Source organism: Mustela erminea, chromosome 14 (genome assembly GCF_009829155.1).
Source record: "Mustela erminea isolate mMusErm1 chromosome 14, mMusErm1.Pri, whole genome shotgun sequence".
Classification (NCBI taxonomy): Eukaryota; Metazoa; Chordata; class Mammalia; order Carnivora; family Mustelidae; genus Mustela; species Mustela erminea.
This window is the reverse complement of record NC_045627.1, coordinates 35,381,537-35,397,691: the sequence shown is the minus strand read 5'-3', so window position 1 is coordinate 35,397,691 and position 16,155 is coordinate 35,381,537. Positions and strand designations below refer to the sequence as shown.

The following is a 16,155-nucleotide window of genomic DNA, read 5'->3' as shown; positions in this document are numbered from 1 at the left end:
TACCACTAAAATTGTACTATGCTACAATATAAAACACCAAAATGACAGCTGAACTAGTGATGTACAAATAAGCTATAGCCATAATCTGCAATGAAAAAATCTGTATCATTAAATTTTGAGTGCCTTAATACAAAAACTAGTTGTTAATAAAAGTGTAGTATTTTTAATTATATATACATATACAGTTAGAACTAAGCAAAGCAAATAAACACCTGGCGTTAAAATAATGTGTCATTTTACCTTAACAAGTCTAGCAGGATGTTGAAATCCATCTCGAAGTTCTTGTGGGTCTTCAGCAAGAGCACATGACTTATGATACAAATCTTCCATACTAGGACTAGCCATCAGCATTACCTATTATAGTCAAATAATTCAATCCTGTCAAAAGTCTAAAGTAATGTAAAAAAATGAGAAGCACTACTAATTATCCTTACATAATAGATATCCAAAATTTTTTTGTAAAATGCAACAGCAGAAATGGTATTAGATATACTATATAGTGATAGAGTTTCAACTTCTCAAGAAATGCTTTTTGATTAACGTTCTAAAATAGCCAAAAACTATCCAACCATAAGCAATATACTAAATGTCACCCTGAAGACTAATATACAGGGTATTTACCAGCATTACATTTTTTTTTTCACCAACAGTACATTTTATCTGATGCTACCAGAAGTCACAGAACATCCCAAAATGCTCAATAAAATCGACTTCATCTTCACGTTTATGGGTTTCAAAATGTTAAAACAATAACCATGAATTTCACAGCTTAAGAGATAAGACAAAGAGGTTAAATTAAATTACTTAAATAACCAAAACAGAAATCAGGCAGAAAAAAAAAAAAAAAGCTATTTAGGTCTTAAACTCAACCACTTTCAGGAGATAAATTCCACACTCTTAATATGAATAACTGCTCAGATGTTTTAGCTACATTTCACAGAATACAAACCTTTGCACTGTATAAATGGTCAGCATCTGGTGGATCAAGAATAGCCATATTTTTTTCTAAGGACTCTACTTCTCTGTGCATTACATAGAAATTGCAGTAATTTCCCAGCTGAAATGGTCTTGACAAAGGGAAAGCATCCACCCATGTAAACTGAGCATCAAAAAAGTCACTAGGTATATATAAATTCTGATAACGGCGCCTTAGTTCCATCATGTCACAACTAGGACTGAAAAACAGACATAAGTAAGTGAATAAATAGCCTTAATATCAAAGATTATATAAACATTCACTCCATTCCACATCTAAATATATAACCTGACATGATTTAAAGCCAGCTGAGACTGGTCAAGGGTCAATTATTAATAAGCTACAGATCTGCAAAGAGCCATGAAACCTTACTTGCAAATTTGTCTACTTACAGCTTTAAATAAATAACTGGTACCTAAGTGTTACCTTCATTTCTTTGCTTTTTGTGTGTAGCTTCAAATACATTAGAGACCCTCTGAAATAACTTCAACACCAGCTCCAGAGAAGATATGAATAAAAAGCAGTTCTACCTCTGCTGAAACTATGAATTTTTTAGAAAACTACAATTCATATAGAATGGATACAAAGAAGGGAGAAGACTGGTACCATATGATGAGTATTCCTCAATCAGGTTCATACAATGTAAACAAATAAAACTTACTTTTATTTTTATAGTAAGATCCTGTATCAAGCATATTTATATTACATTCAAAATTAAGCATAAAAATCCACATGAAAGCTAAATCTAAATGTTTTTTAATTATCTAACACCTCCATAACGCTCTCTCTGATAATGATTACGATCCATACCTGATTGTTTATTACGTAAAAAGAACAAGTTTCTTGCTTTTAAATCTGGCATATTGATTTTTTTAAAGGATGCTTTTCTTTTTCCTAAGAGGCAGAGCTTTTAAAGGAAAGAAACTCAAAGGTAAATCAATCTGGTAAAAGAAAAAAAGGATTTCTATTAAAAGCATAACAAAAAGTGGAAAACAACAATTTGTAAGATGAAAAAATAACCACTTGCCTTTTTTTAATTTTTCTTTACAGGGGTTTTTTTTTTTTTTTAAGATTTTATTTATTCATTTGACAGACAGAGATCACAAGTAGGCAGAGAAGCAGGCAGAGATAGAGAGAGGAGGAAGCAAGCTCCCTGCTAAGCAGAGAGCCTGATGCAGGGCTCGATCCCAGGATCCTGGGATCATGACCTGAGCTGAAGGCTTTAACCCACTAAGCCACCCAGGTGCCCCTTCACTGTCTTTTTTAGAGACAACTAAAGACAAGGTGTAAATTATGACCTAATGTATTTGTAGGGAAATTTTTAATTTAAAGATTAAAAATAACAATATATAATGACAAACTTGTCAAGTATGGTTGCTAACATTTGGATAATTCTGCTTCCAAATTAAGGAAAAATATGTATTTGAGTGTTTTTAAAAGTGTGGCAGACTGACAGTATGTATAATAGTTTCTTAGTTTTCCATCACTAGAATTTTTGAAGTTGTGTTCTAACCTATAGGATTTTAATTTACAATAAAACAAAAGATATACAAATGGGTCATTTTAGTATCTTATAATCACATTACTATAAAACAATCTTGATTTCTTCAAGTATAGATGAGAGAAGGTATGGTAATTTTAGAATGATTTTTATTTGTAATGGGTTGATTTGATGCTCTGGGAATTTATTTCAAAGGGCGGAAATGAAAGTGTGATCGTCTAACTCTGAAGGAGATAGCTACTGAATTTACATTCTATTCATCACAATTCTCCCCCAAAGGTAGCATTCTAGACTGCAATAGTTTAGAGCAGAGCTGCTCTATTTACTATCTTTGGGACTGGAGAAATGTTTTTCTTCTAGTAAGTTTCTCTGATATATGCAGTCTAGATATTTAAACATATATATGTAAACAGGAGTAACAAGAAAACTAGTATAAATCAAGAACAACTGCTCATATGACCACATGACTACAGGAATACGAACTATTTAACAATTAAGCAAAGTTATTAAGCAAGATTTTTTGTGGCATTAAGTAGTTTAAGTAAATTATACTGTTTTACTCAACCTAGAACTGAATGTATAGAAATTTAAATTTTTGATAGGCCAGGATTATGAATATTAATTATTAGTCTTTGTTGAAACACAGTAATACGTCCTCAGGAGACTGAAGTGCACACAGTTATTTGTTCCTATGCTAAACAGCTTTAAACACTGCTTTTAGTTTTGTTTTTGTTTTTGTTTTTTTAAAGATTTTATTTATTTATATGACAGACAGAGATCACAGAGAAGCAGGCAGAGAGAGAGGAGGAAGCAGACTCCCAGCTGAGCAGAGAGCCCAATGCGGAGCTTGATCCCAGGACCCTGGGACCATGTCCTGAGCTGAAGGCAGAGGCTTTAACCCACTGAGCCACCCACTCGCCCCTTAATGTTTCATTTTTATTTTACTATTAATTTGTTTGCTCCACTTGTTAATTTATCTTTTATTCAATTGCCAGTGCCAGGGCCTTCAGATAATTCCTCCTCTCCCTTAGACTAAATTAGTAATTTTACCTATTTGCCTTTTTATGAACCACAACACTGTCGTCATTACCTGGCCGTCATCCTACCACCACCATTAATTACGGAGTATCTACAACTGCCACAGATTGGATTGCTTTAGATACACACACACTAAATTTAACCTTAGTAATTCTGCTAGTTGATAAAACTTCCATTTTACAAATGAAACTAAGAAATTCTTGTTAACTTACCCATTACCTCTGACTCCAACGGCTGAAAATGTGTTTATATATACATCTTTATGCATATATTTATACATCTGTGAGTGTATATGAAGATCTATGTTGCTATTATGTCACACTATCCCAACTAACTTGAAATAATAGGTCCACTGCTGTGTTATTACTCCATCACACACAATGAACTACCCATGGACTTTAAATAAAGTTATCAATACATCTGGACCTTAAATGATTGTAACTTTAAGGAACATATTAAAAAAAAAAAAAAAGTTGATCACAAGGGGGTATCTTTTTCAATAGCTATCTTTAATGATTTTATGAATATATGAAAATACACTCCTACTTCAAATTACATTTCTACCCTATATAAATTAAAAGCTAGGGATGAAAGTTGTAAGAAAAGTATCTCTATAACACAGTCTACTAAATTAGACAAATTACAAAATTGGTTATTTAATAAAACAATGGGGGAAAAAACTTACCAATCTAATGAAAATTTTGAAAACTGAACTGTGTAACGTGGAACAACACGTCGAACTCTCCGAGGTGATCGTTCTCGCTCTCTTCGAGGAGATCTCTCCCGGGAACGTTTTCTCTGAGGAGATCTTTCTCTGGATCTACGTCGTTCTCTCTCCCTTTCACGACTTAAAATTTTCTAAAATTACTAGTATTTCTGGCATTACTGAACAGTTCTTTTTATAAAACAGGTAATATAAGATTCTGTAATATATTTAAGCTTCTTAAAAATTGTTGTAAAATATGTGTAACATGAACTTACTATGTAATCATTTTTAAATGTACAGTTAGTGGCATTATGTGCATTCACAGTGTGCACCATCACCACCATCAAAAGTACACTTAAAAAAAACATACCTTCGGTCATCTTTTCTGTTAGGCACTTGATCCCCTCTGTCATTCCTTCCTGAAAATCTGGATGGTGGATCTAATCTTCGTGCAGGTTGTGGCTGCGAAACTATACGAACAGGAGGCTGCAATAAACCAGCTTTAAAAGACACAGAAATAAAAAAATTAAACTTAAATAAAAGCATTATCTAGTTAAGTTTTTACAACTAGAAAAAGTTGGCTAATATTTTAAGCTTTGTGGCCAGGAAATAGTAGACACTACTTGTATATTTGGATGTATTTTTTACAATCATTTAAAATGGAAAGGTCAGGGGGTGCCTGGGTGGCTCTGTGGTTTAAGCCTCTGCCTTCAGCTCAGGTCATGATCCCAGGGTCCTGGGATCTAGCCCCACATCAGGCTCTCTGCTCAGGAGGGAGCCTGCTTCTCCCTCTCTCTCTGCCTGCCTCTCTGCCTACTTCTGCCTACTTGTGATTTCTGTCAAATAAGTAAATAAAAAATCTTTTAAAAAAATGCAAATGTGATTTATAGTTCAGGTACCATATAAACCAGGCCATGGACCAAATCAAAGGGCTATAGTTTGAAATCCCCGATCCACAGAGAGTAAACCAAAGACTGCTGTGCAATTTGTTCACAGTGTGCCAAACTATTATCCAAAGTTTCCACAGAGAAAAAGAACTCCTTAGTGAGAGCTCTCCACTCTGACCTAGTAATCAAATTTAGCATCAATTAACAGAAGAATGTGCCTCCTAATATAATACAAATTACAAAACCTCAACTATAATGTGTCCTGGCCAAAGCCTTTCGTTTTCTCTTTTTAAGAGAGAGAGTGCAAGTGAGTCAGGGGGTGGTGTGTTGGGGGAAGAAGGTGAGGAAGAAAGAGAATCTTAAGCAGGCTCCACACCCAGCAAGGAGCCTGACACAGAGACTCAACTTCACAACCCTAACATCATGAACTGAAAGGAGATAGCTTAACTGACGCTTAACTGATGGAGCCACCCCGGTGCCCCTTACTAAAGCCTTTACACTTTTTCTATTAGGTTCATAGTTTATACGGCAGATAGAAGAACAAGGTAAAAACATCACGAGGAATAAAGGGACATCCATAATACCATATTCCAAAAGAATCCACAAGACAACTAGCCTAATTTCTTCAAAAAGTCAAAGTCGTAAAGGAAGAAAGAAAAGGTGGGAAACTGGGGCACCTGGGTTGCTCAGTCAGTTGAGTGTCCAACTCTTAATTTCAGCTCAAGTCATAATCCCAGGGACCTCTGCTTTGGGATTTTCTCTCCCTCTCTTTCAGCCCTCTACCTTCCCCTCCACCCCCCACACTCTTTTACATAAATATTTGAAAAAAAGAAAAAGTAGGAAACTATTCCAGAATAAAAAAACTAAGGGGGGGCGCCTGGGTGGCTCAGCGGGTTAAGCCGCTGCCTTCGGCTCAGGTCATGATCTCAGGGTTCTGGGATCAAGTCCCATATCGGGCTCTCTGCTCAGCAGGGAGCCTGCTTCCCTCTCTCTCTCTCTCTCTGCCTGCCTCTCTCTCTGTCAAATAAATAAATAAAAGCTGACTGGCTTTTTGTTTAGGAAACAAAAAACAACCTTCAAAGACATCTGGGAGACAAATGGAGAGATCTGAATATACTAAAATACTTGAATCCTTTTTCTTAGATGGAATAATAGATTGCAATTATATAGGAAAATGGTCTCAGGGTGCCTGGGTGGCTCGGTCAATAAAGCCTTTGCCTTTGGCTCGGGTCATGATCCCAGGGTCCTAGGACTGAGCCCTGCATGGGTCTCCCTGCTCAGCAGGGAGCCTGCTTCTCCCTCTCCCACTCCCCTGCTTGTGTTCCCTCTCTTGCTATCCCTCTGTCAAATAAATAATATCTTTGGAAAAAAAAAAAAAATAGAAAGATGTTCTCTTTTAGAAAGGACATGCTTGGGACACCTGGGTGACTTAGTCGGTTGGGCGTCTGCCTTTTGCTCAGGTTGTGATCCCAGGGCTCTGGGATCAAGTCCCACATCAGGCTCCCTCTCCCTGCTGCTCCCCTGCTTTTGCACACACTTTCCCTGACAAATAAATAAAACCTTAAAAAAAAAAAAAAAATAGAAAGGTCATGCTTCAGCATATAGACGTGAAGTATCAGTCTAAATGCTTCAAATGAATAAGGAAAAACGGGTTTATCTGAATACATGTTAACAGACAAAACACAAAGTAAAATGTTAACATTACAGGATTGAAGTATGTAAGTGATCCCTTTACAGTTCTTTCAAAATTTTTGTATAGTTAAAAATTTTCATGATAAAAACTAAGGATGAAAAAAACAGCTAACTTATGAACATTTCTTATGTTAAGAAATCCTAGTTGCTGGGGTGCCTAAGTGGCTCAGTGTGTTAAGCCTCTGCCTTCAGCTCAGTTCATGATCTCAGGGTTCTTCGATGGAGCTCCACATAGGGCGCTCTGCTCAGCAGGGAGCCTGTTTCCCTCCCCACCCCGTCCCCCCCACCTGCTCTCTGCCTACTTGTGATCTCTGTCAAATAAATAAATAAAATCTTAAAAAAAAAGAAAGAAAGAAAGAAAGAAAGAAATCCTTAGTTGGCAATGGAAATTTTCTTTTTTTAAAGACTTTGACAGAGAGAAAGAGAGAGCACAAGCAGGGGAGCAGCAGGCAGGAGCAGGAAAAGCTGAGTAGAGAGCCTGATATGGCTGTTGATCCCAAGTCCCTGGAATTATGACCTGAGCCAAAGGTAGATGCTTAATCAACTGAACCACCTAGGCACCCCTAAGTAAAATCTTTAAAAACAAACAAACAGGGGCACCTGGGTTGCTCAGTTATTAAAGTATCTGCCTCCAGTTCGGGTCATATTCTCAGCATCCTGGGATTGAGAAGCCCCCCCCCCCATAGCAGGCTCCCTGCTCAGCAGGAGGCCTGCTTCTCAACCTCTGCCTGTTGCTTCCCCTGCTTATGTTACCTCTCTCTCCCTATTTCTGTCATGAATAAATAAAATCTTTAAAACAAAACAGGAGGACAGCTAGGTGGCTCAATCAGTTAAGCATCTGCCTTCACCTCAGGTCATGATCCCACAGTTCTGGGATTGAGCCCCACATTGTGCTCCCTGCTCAGAGGGGAAATATGCTTCTCCCTCAGCCCCTCACTCCTACTTAAGCACGCATGCACTCTCTCTCATTCACTCTCCAATAAATAAATAACAATTAAAAAAAAGAAGAAAAAGTAAGTCATATACAGCAGATTATATAAATGGAATCAAACACTGTAACATTCAAAGAGACAAATCTAAACAGTATTAGGTAGAGGGGAGGGAGGTGAGAGGGATGAGGGATCTGTACCCTTGAAATAAGTAATACATTATGTGTTAATAAAAAAAACTCACCTGTAGTATGTGGACGCATATTTAGAGAGTAAAACCATTAAAAAAGACTGAACAGCAAAATTTTAATTTCTTACCCAAAAAATTACATATGTATTTTAGTAACTCATTACACTGTAATCTCTTTTCATTTTTTTATATGTGATATAATAAAAGAGAAAATGTCATAAATCACACTTAAAAAATATTAATTAGGGGCACCTGCATAGCTCAGCCGTAAGCATCTGACCCTTGATTTTGGCTCACATCACGACCTCAAGGTCATGGGATAGAGCCCTGCATTGTGCTACACACTTGTCAGAATCTGCTTTAATTTCTCTCCTCTTCCTCCCTCTCCGCTCTTCTCCCTGCTCCTGTGCTCTTTCTCTAAAATAAGTCAATCTTAAAAAAAAAAAAAAGAAGGGGCGCCTGGGTGGCTCAGTGGGTTAAGCCGCTGCCTTCGGCTCAGGTCATGATCTCAGGGTCCTGGGATCGAGTCCCGCATCGGGCTCTCTGCTCAGCAGGGAGCCTGCTTCCTTCTCTCTCTCTCTCTGCCCGCCTCTCAGTGTACTTGTAATTTCTCTCTGTCAAATAAATAAATAAAATCTTAAAAAAAAAAAAAAAAAATTTAAAAAAGAAAAAAAAAAAAAGCCCACCAAAAACAACAGAAAAAATGAATTAAGTAGGCTTTTTTGTTGGGTCACCTGGTGGCTCAGTCAGTTGACCATCTGCCTTCAGTTAAGGTCGTGATCCTAGGGTCCTGGGTTCGAGCCCCACATTTGGCTCCCTGCTAGGCAGTCTGCTTCTCTCGCTCCCCCTGCCCCCTCCCCTCATTTTCACTTTATTTATGAAGAAATAAAATCTTGAAAAAAACAACAAAAAAAAAACCGCTTCTCTTAAGCCAAGGTTATCTTGTTACCATTTCAATTAAAACAGTGTCCAGAATTTCAAATAATTAATTTACAAAGTAAAATGTAAAATACAGCTCACTTATTTCATGCACTGTAATTCAACAAGTAATTTAAAGTACTACCACCATGGGGCGCCTGGATGTCTCAGTCGTTAAGCATCTGCCTTCAGCTGTGGTCATGATCCCAGGGTCCTGGTATCAAGTCCTGCATTGGGCTCCCTGCTCAGCGGGAAGCCTGCTTCTCCCTCTCCTACTCCCCCTGCTTATATTCCCTCTCTCACTGTGTTTCTATCAAATAAATAAAATCTTCTTAAAAAATAAAGTACTACCACCAAAGAACATATACATAAAATATTATGTTTAGGGGTATCTGGTTGGCCCAGTGGGTTAAGTAGGCAACTCTGGATTTTGGCTCAGGTCATGACGTTACAATCCTGGGACTGAGCCCCATGTTGGGCTCCCTGGTTAGCGGAGACTCTGCTTATAGATTCTCTTCTCTCCCTGTCTGCCCCTCCCCACAATTAAATAAATCTTTAAAAATACAGTAAATAAAATGTTATGATTATATGAAATTTTCTTCAATTACAGATAAGATACCAATAAAGGGATTGGGGATTAACAGTTCTGATATTTAAGTTCACAAAGAGCATCTCTTTCTGTAAGAGCAATAACGGGAGCCTGGGTGGCTCAGATGTTAAGCGTCTGCTTTTAGTTCAGGTCATGATACCAGAGTCCTGGGATTAAGCCTCAGGTCGGGCTCCCAGCTCAGCAGGGAGTCTACTTCTCCCTCTCCTGCTGCTTGTGCTTTCTCTCTCAGTCTCTGTCTCAAATTAGTAAATAAAATCTTTTAAAAAATTAAAGTTAAAATTTAAAAAAAATACAAGAGCAATAAAATAAAAATACTTCCAAACAGCTACAGAAGTAGAAGTAGTCTGTAGAAGATACTTACTTGCAAGTATTCTGGAAATCCTGTCTTTTTTTTTTTTTTATAATTAAAAGCATATTTTCATTATTTTAACTACACAGTTGTAAAAGTTATGTGTTAGCCTGAAACTGAAAAGACACATTACAAGTAATACCTTTTTGCTGTGGCTGCTGTAATAAAGGCTGTGGCTGAGTCTGCAATAATGGTGTAATAGAAGCTGCTGAGATCTGGGCTTGCAGCAAGGACTGGGGTTGGGGCTGCGCCTGAACACCAAATGTCGTCTGTGGTGCAATTGGCTGAAGTACAGCAGGAGGAGTCTTCAGTAAAGGCTGAGTTTGGGATTGATTCTTGACCAAAATAAAGAAATAAAATAAAAATTTGAAAAGGAAGAAAAAACTTAGAAAATTAGAAGATGAATCACCCAATACTGTAACACCTAACCCAGTATTTTATATACCTGATTCGGTAGCGTCTGAATTCTTTGAGCATTCCATTTAAAAGGCATATTGGGATTATATGTAGCTTCAACCAATACTCTGTCACCCACTTGGGGGGTTTTCCCTTTGACAGCACTGGAAAAAAAAATTAAGTTAAATATATACACAATTAAGAGATTCCTCCAAAAAATTTTGTATATGTAGTATTTTATCAAACGTAAACTATCTGAAATGGAAGTCTAAAAGAAAAAAGCTTTCTTAAGAAGTAAATATACCTCGACTTATTTTATTTTAGAACAAATGTTTTACCCTGAAAAACACGGGGTTTGAAAGGTTAGAAATAACTTTGCACCTCATGTTCTGCCAATATTGTGTCTCTCCATCTACAGTACGTTCTAACTTTTACAATCCAAGAGTAAGATTTTCCTTGTGCTGTGGAGTGGTAAGAGAAATGAAGACGGTACACAGGACACCAATTTCAAGAAAAATATCATATGATAATTAAATTTAATTTCCCAAATAAAGTACTTCTAAAGCAGTTCACTAGAATACAGCAGAAATATCCACATGCAACCACATCACACTAACAAAATAGTATTTTGAATGTTAGTCATTATTCATTCAATCCTACCCATTAATTTTTCAATTAAAAATGCTTTTTTAGTACATAGTGTCATTAGATAAGTCAAACATATTAAATTTTAAAAGGCATATGACTAGTTCAATCTCTGCTCTCACTCTAAGTCTGCCCATGGTGAGTTAAAAATATTAACTCACTCCTATAAAATATGTATAAAGAATTCACCATAATTATTTTATTCAGTAACCAGAAGATATCTTCACTCATTTTCTCCATGAATAAAGGCCAGATATAAATATAATACAAGCTAGATGGTTAAAAGAAAAAATTATAATTAAACTATAATGCTATGCCACAATTTGGTCTTATCAATATATTTCACGCTAAACAAAAGAAGGCATTTGCCAACACCTAATTAAGTTACCTAAGCTGAAAGAATACATCTTCATCCACAAATCCAAATGTATCATGTAGTTTCGTAACTACTCCTGTAAAAACACGTTGTTTCTGAGGCTGGGTTTGTTGCTGACTCGACCTCGGTGTGGGATAAGATACAGTTATCTGGGCTGCAGGCTGAGGAGTAGACAGGCTAAGGCTTGTAGGCAATGCAACAGCTGGCTATAAAACAAAATCAAGATCGAGATCGAATTAAGCTAATGAAATACTCTAGAAATTAAAAATGACCACTCAAAACTAATGCGAAATGCTAAAATTAACTTATTTGAAGTTAGGAAATACTCATGTACACGATGAAGGTAAGAATCAAGTCTGAAAAAAACTTTACTATCTACCTCAACAACATTAAATTCCATAAAATTAATATTGTCACAGCCTGTTCCAGGCAAAGAAAATACCATACTAAAATGAGATTTAAGAATACTGCAGGAGCGCCTGGTGGCTTAGTAGGTTGAGTGTCCCAGCTCTTGATTTTAGCTCAGGTCATGATTTCAGGGTCGAGATGGAGCCCTGCACTTAGGAGGGAGTCCCTCTGGGATTCTCTTACTCTCCCTCTGCCCCTACTCACACTTGAGCGAGCGCACACGTGCGAGCACACACTCTCTAAGATAAATAATGCACATTGAGGCGCCTAGGTGGCTCAGTCACTTAAGCATCTGACTCATGATTTCTCAGGTTGTGAGATCAAGGCCCACATCAGACTCATGTGCTGGGCATGGAGCCTGCTTAAGATTCTCTCTCCCCTTGGGGAGGGTATGTGCTATGGTGAGTGCTGTGAAGTGTGTAAACCTGGTGATTCACAGACCTGTACCCCTGGGGATAAAAATATATTATATGTTTATAAAAAAATTAAATTAAATTAAATTAAATTAAAAAAAAAAAAAGATTCTCTCTCCCTCTTCCTGTGTACTGCCCCCCTTAAAAAAATACTGTGTATGTTAGAGGTAGATGCCTGGCTGGCTCAGTTGGTGGAGTATGGGAATCTTGATCTCGGGGTTGTGGGCTCAAACCCTACATTGGGAGTAGAGATTACTTAAAAACAAAAACAAAAACCTGCAAATTTTAGTCCCCTCTTAGAAATTCAAATAGTGGCATAATACTCAGCAAGGTCCTATATAAGTGAAATAGGTAAAAAAAAAAAAAAAGACAAATATGTATAATCTCACTTACATGTGAAATCTAAAAAAAAAAAACCAAAACATTCATAGAAACAGAATAGAAGCTTGGTGATTGCCAAGGGTATGGAGGAAGAAATGGGTGAAGTTGGTCAAAAAGTACAAACGTCTAGTTATAAGCTAAATATTAAGTTCCACGGATGTAATGTAAAGATAATGACCATAATACAGTATTTGTGTATTTGAAAGTTGCTGACATAGTACCTCTTAAAAGTTCTCAACAGAAAAAAATTTTAATGATGTGAGGTGATTCATGTTAAAAAGAATCTTATTATGGTCACCATTTCACAATATATACATAAATCAAACTATGTTGTATACCTTCTGTTAATACAACGTTACATACCAATCATCTTTCCATAAAACTGAACAAACAAGAAAAATGTTAACACTTTCATTTGTCTATTCTGGCATAATCAAACATAAACAGCATATTGCTTTTAAAATGTCTATATATAAATAGAAATAAAATCATCAGAAACAAAGAAACAATCATCTGACTCTTCAAGGCAAAACAAGAATTCAACATTTCTCAGACTATGACCACAAAATTATTTCCCATGAAATTTCTTTAACATCCTGAGACAATAATGATTTATGGGTGCAAACTGGGAAATGCTATTCCAAGAAAAGACTAGACTGCTTTTTATAGCTTTTCTACTCAGTTCGGAAATTCTATTGGAGACTGAATATACAAGATCAGTGTCAGTTAATTTTGATTCCTTAATAAAAACAAAGTGAGGCTGACTTCTCAAGTGAATTTTTTTTTTTTTACAAAAATAATATATTCAAAACTAAAATGGTATGAAAAGGTTATAAACTACAAAGCTTCTTCTCTACTCCTGCTCCTTAGCTATCCAATTCCCTATCCATGGACAATCACTGTTACAGGTTCTGCTTCCTTTTTATCAGTTTCATAGTATTTCACTTTAAGTCAGTAAACCATGGCCCTGGTCCAAATCCAGCCCACAGCTTATGATTTTGTGATTTTTGTACAGATCAGAAACCAGGGATGGTTTCCTACACTTTATTAATTTTTAATGATTTTATTCATTTATTTGAGAGACAGAGCATGAACGGGGGAGGGGGGGGGGTGTGCAGAGGGAGAGGGACAGACTCCCTGCTCAGCTGGGAACCTTACACAGAGCTCAATCTCAGGACCCAGAGATCATGACCTGAGTGAAGTCAGACACCTAACTGAGTCACCCATGTGCCCTGGTTTCTTAGACTTTAAAGTAATTTTTAAAAAGAAAAAAAAAAAATGCAACAAAGACTGTAAGTCATCCACAAACCTAAAGGAGCACTATTGTAAGTTTAAAAAGGTTAAGTGTCATAAATTTAAAAACGGGGCACTTGGGTGCTTCAGTCATTAGGAATCTGCCTTCGATTCAGGTCATGATCCCAGCATCCTGGGATGGGAGTCCCACATTGGGCTCCCTGCTCAGCAGAGAACCTGCTTCTCCCTCTCCAGCTCCCCTGTGCTTGTGCTCCCTCTCTTGCTCTCTGCTGTAAATAAATAAATCTTTTTTTTAAAAAAGTAAGTTTAAAAACGGGAAAGCCTCGGTGGCTGGCTGGTTAAGTCTCTAACTTGATTTTGGCTCAAGTCATGGTCTCAGGATCATAGGATTAAGCCCCATATCGGGCTCTACACTCAGTGTAGAGTCTCCTTATCCTTCTCCCCCTGCTCTTTACTGTGCAATCTCTCTCAAATAAATAAAATATGTATTTTTTGAAGTTCAAAAACACTTTAATGCTGCTGAAAAATTAAACTGATAATGTAATACAACACTCTCACCTATTAAGGTCAAGCTTAAAACGATATAATAAATACATTTTTCTAAAAATATTAGCTAAATGAAAATGTATTAAAATTAAGTTTAGGGCGCGTGGGTGGTTCAGTTGTTTAAGCCACTGCATTCGGCTGAGGTCATAATCCCAGAATCCCAGGATCAAGTCCCACATCAGGCTCCCAGCTCCACAGGGAGTCTGCTTCTCCCTCTGACCTTCTCCCCTCTCATGCTCTCTCTCTCTTACTGTCTCTCTCTCTCAAATAAATAAATAAAATCTTTAAAAAAAGAAAAAAAGGAATTAAGTTTAAAGTGAAAATTAAGTTTAGGGGCGCCTGGAAGACTCAGGCAGTTAAGCATCTGCCTTCAGCTCAGGTCATGATCCTAGGGTCCTGGGATCGAGCCCTGCATTCGGATTCCTGCTCAGCAAAGAGCCTGCTTCTCTTTACCCTTCTGCCCCCTCCCCCCGCTTGAGTTACCTCTCTCCCTCTCTGTCAAATAAATAAAATCTTAAAAAAAAAAAAAAAGATTAAGTTTTACACAAGACCTCATATTTATTCAAACTAGATCACAGCTGGATCTACAATCAAATACCATTAAAGACAAAACAACAACATGCATTCCACCTTTATTTCATATACTGTTAAACTAATATGTAAATCAACCAATATTCATCTTCAAACCCTGAAAGAAATACTAAAATAGGAATAAAACTTTGGTCTATTCTTCACTCAGATATCCAAAAGAAACAGATTAATGTCAAACTAACCTGTGTTAAAAGGGTCTGCTGAGGTTGCTGTAACTGAAAATAGAAAAAACAAGCAAAAATAGGGAAGAAAAAAGAAAAGAATCAATCAAAATTCTTTCACAGATGCTCTAAAGAAAAATTCCTATTAAATGGGTACTTTATTTCTAATTAAGAAATAAGGTGAAAAATAACAGAAGTCATCAGGTGTAAGATTTCCTACAACTATTTCTAACTGCAGACCTGATGTATCACTAACGCATTCAATGGGGCACCTGGCTGGCTCAGTCAGTAGAGCACGTGACTACTGATCTCAGTGTTTGAGCCCAAGTTACGTGAAGAGATTACTAAACATAAAATCTTTTCTTTTTTTCAAGATTTAGCTTATTCATCTGACAGAGAGAGAGAGAGAGAGAGAGAGCAAGCAAAAGTAGGGAGAGCGCAGGCAGAGGGAGAGGGAGAAGCAGGCTCCCTGCTGCAGAAAGCCCGATGAGGGGCTCAATCCCAGGACCTTAGGATGACCTGACCCAAAGGCAGACACTGAGCCACTCAGGCACCCCTAAATATAAAATCTTTAAAACAAACAAACAAAAAAACCTAACACATCCAGTAAAGAAACTGATCTTTTACCTTATTTCAGAGTAACAACCCCCCCCAAAAAACAAAAACACACACACACACAAAACCCTTAAGTACTTAGATGGGAAATTTCTTTTTTTTTTTTTTTTTAAGATTTTATTTATTTATTTGACAGACAGAGATCACAAGTAGGCAGAGAGGCAGGCAGAGAGAGAGGAGGAAGCAGGCTCCCTGCTGAGCAGAGAGCCCGATGCAGGGCTCGTTCCCAGGACTCTGGGATCATGACCTGAGCTGAAAGGAGTGACTTTAACCCACTGAGCCACCCAGGCACCCCTAGATGGGAAATTTCTATTATTAAATTATTGGTCACCATGCTACAAAAATATCACTGGGAAAAAAAAATACTGGCTCTCTAAATATTATATCTGATAACAGATTAATACACAAAATATATAGAACACACAAAATCTTACACCAAGAAACAAATAACCCAATTAAAAAATGGGTAGAGAAAATGGACAGTGTTCAAAAGTAGACATAAAGATTGAGAAGAGAAACACGAAAAGGTGTGCAACATCATGCATCACCAGGGAAATGCAAATCAAAACCAAA

At 37.1% G+C, this 16,155-nt stretch overlaps 1 protein-coding gene across 4 annotated transcripts in view; it reads right to left on the bottom strand.

The window, feature by feature from the left end:
* The window catches only part of CCAR1 (cell division cycle and apoptosis regulator 1), a 65,930-nt gene that overhangs the window by 32,596 nt on the left and 17,179 nt on the right, over nucleotides 1–16,155 (bottom strand). For 3 of the 4 annotated variants that reach the window (XM_032312237.1, XM_032312235.1, XM_032312234.1), the window contains 8 exons: nucleotides 14,989–15,021; nucleotides 11,226–11,419; nucleotides 10,242–10,356; nucleotides 9,939–10,131; nucleotides 4,592–4,721; nucleotides 4,201–4,362; nucleotides 950–1,175; nucleotides 241–354 (listed from right to left, as the gene is read on the bottom strand). In XM_032312237.1, coding sequence (XP_032168128.1) covers nucleotides 241–354; nucleotides 950–1,175; nucleotides 4,201–4,362; nucleotides 4,592–4,721; nucleotides 9,939–10,131; nucleotides 10,242–10,356; nucleotides 11,226–11,419; nucleotides 14,989–15,021 — 1,167 coding nt within the window. Of the gene's footprint in view, nucleotides 1–240; nucleotides 355–949; nucleotides 1,176–4,200; nucleotides 4,363–4,591; nucleotides 4,722–9,938; nucleotides 10,132–10,241; nucleotides 10,357–10,573; nucleotides 10,667–11,225; nucleotides 11,420–14,988; nucleotides 15,022–16,155 lie in introns of those variants that run through there. The other variant, XM_032312238.1, reaches the window with a different exon arrangement.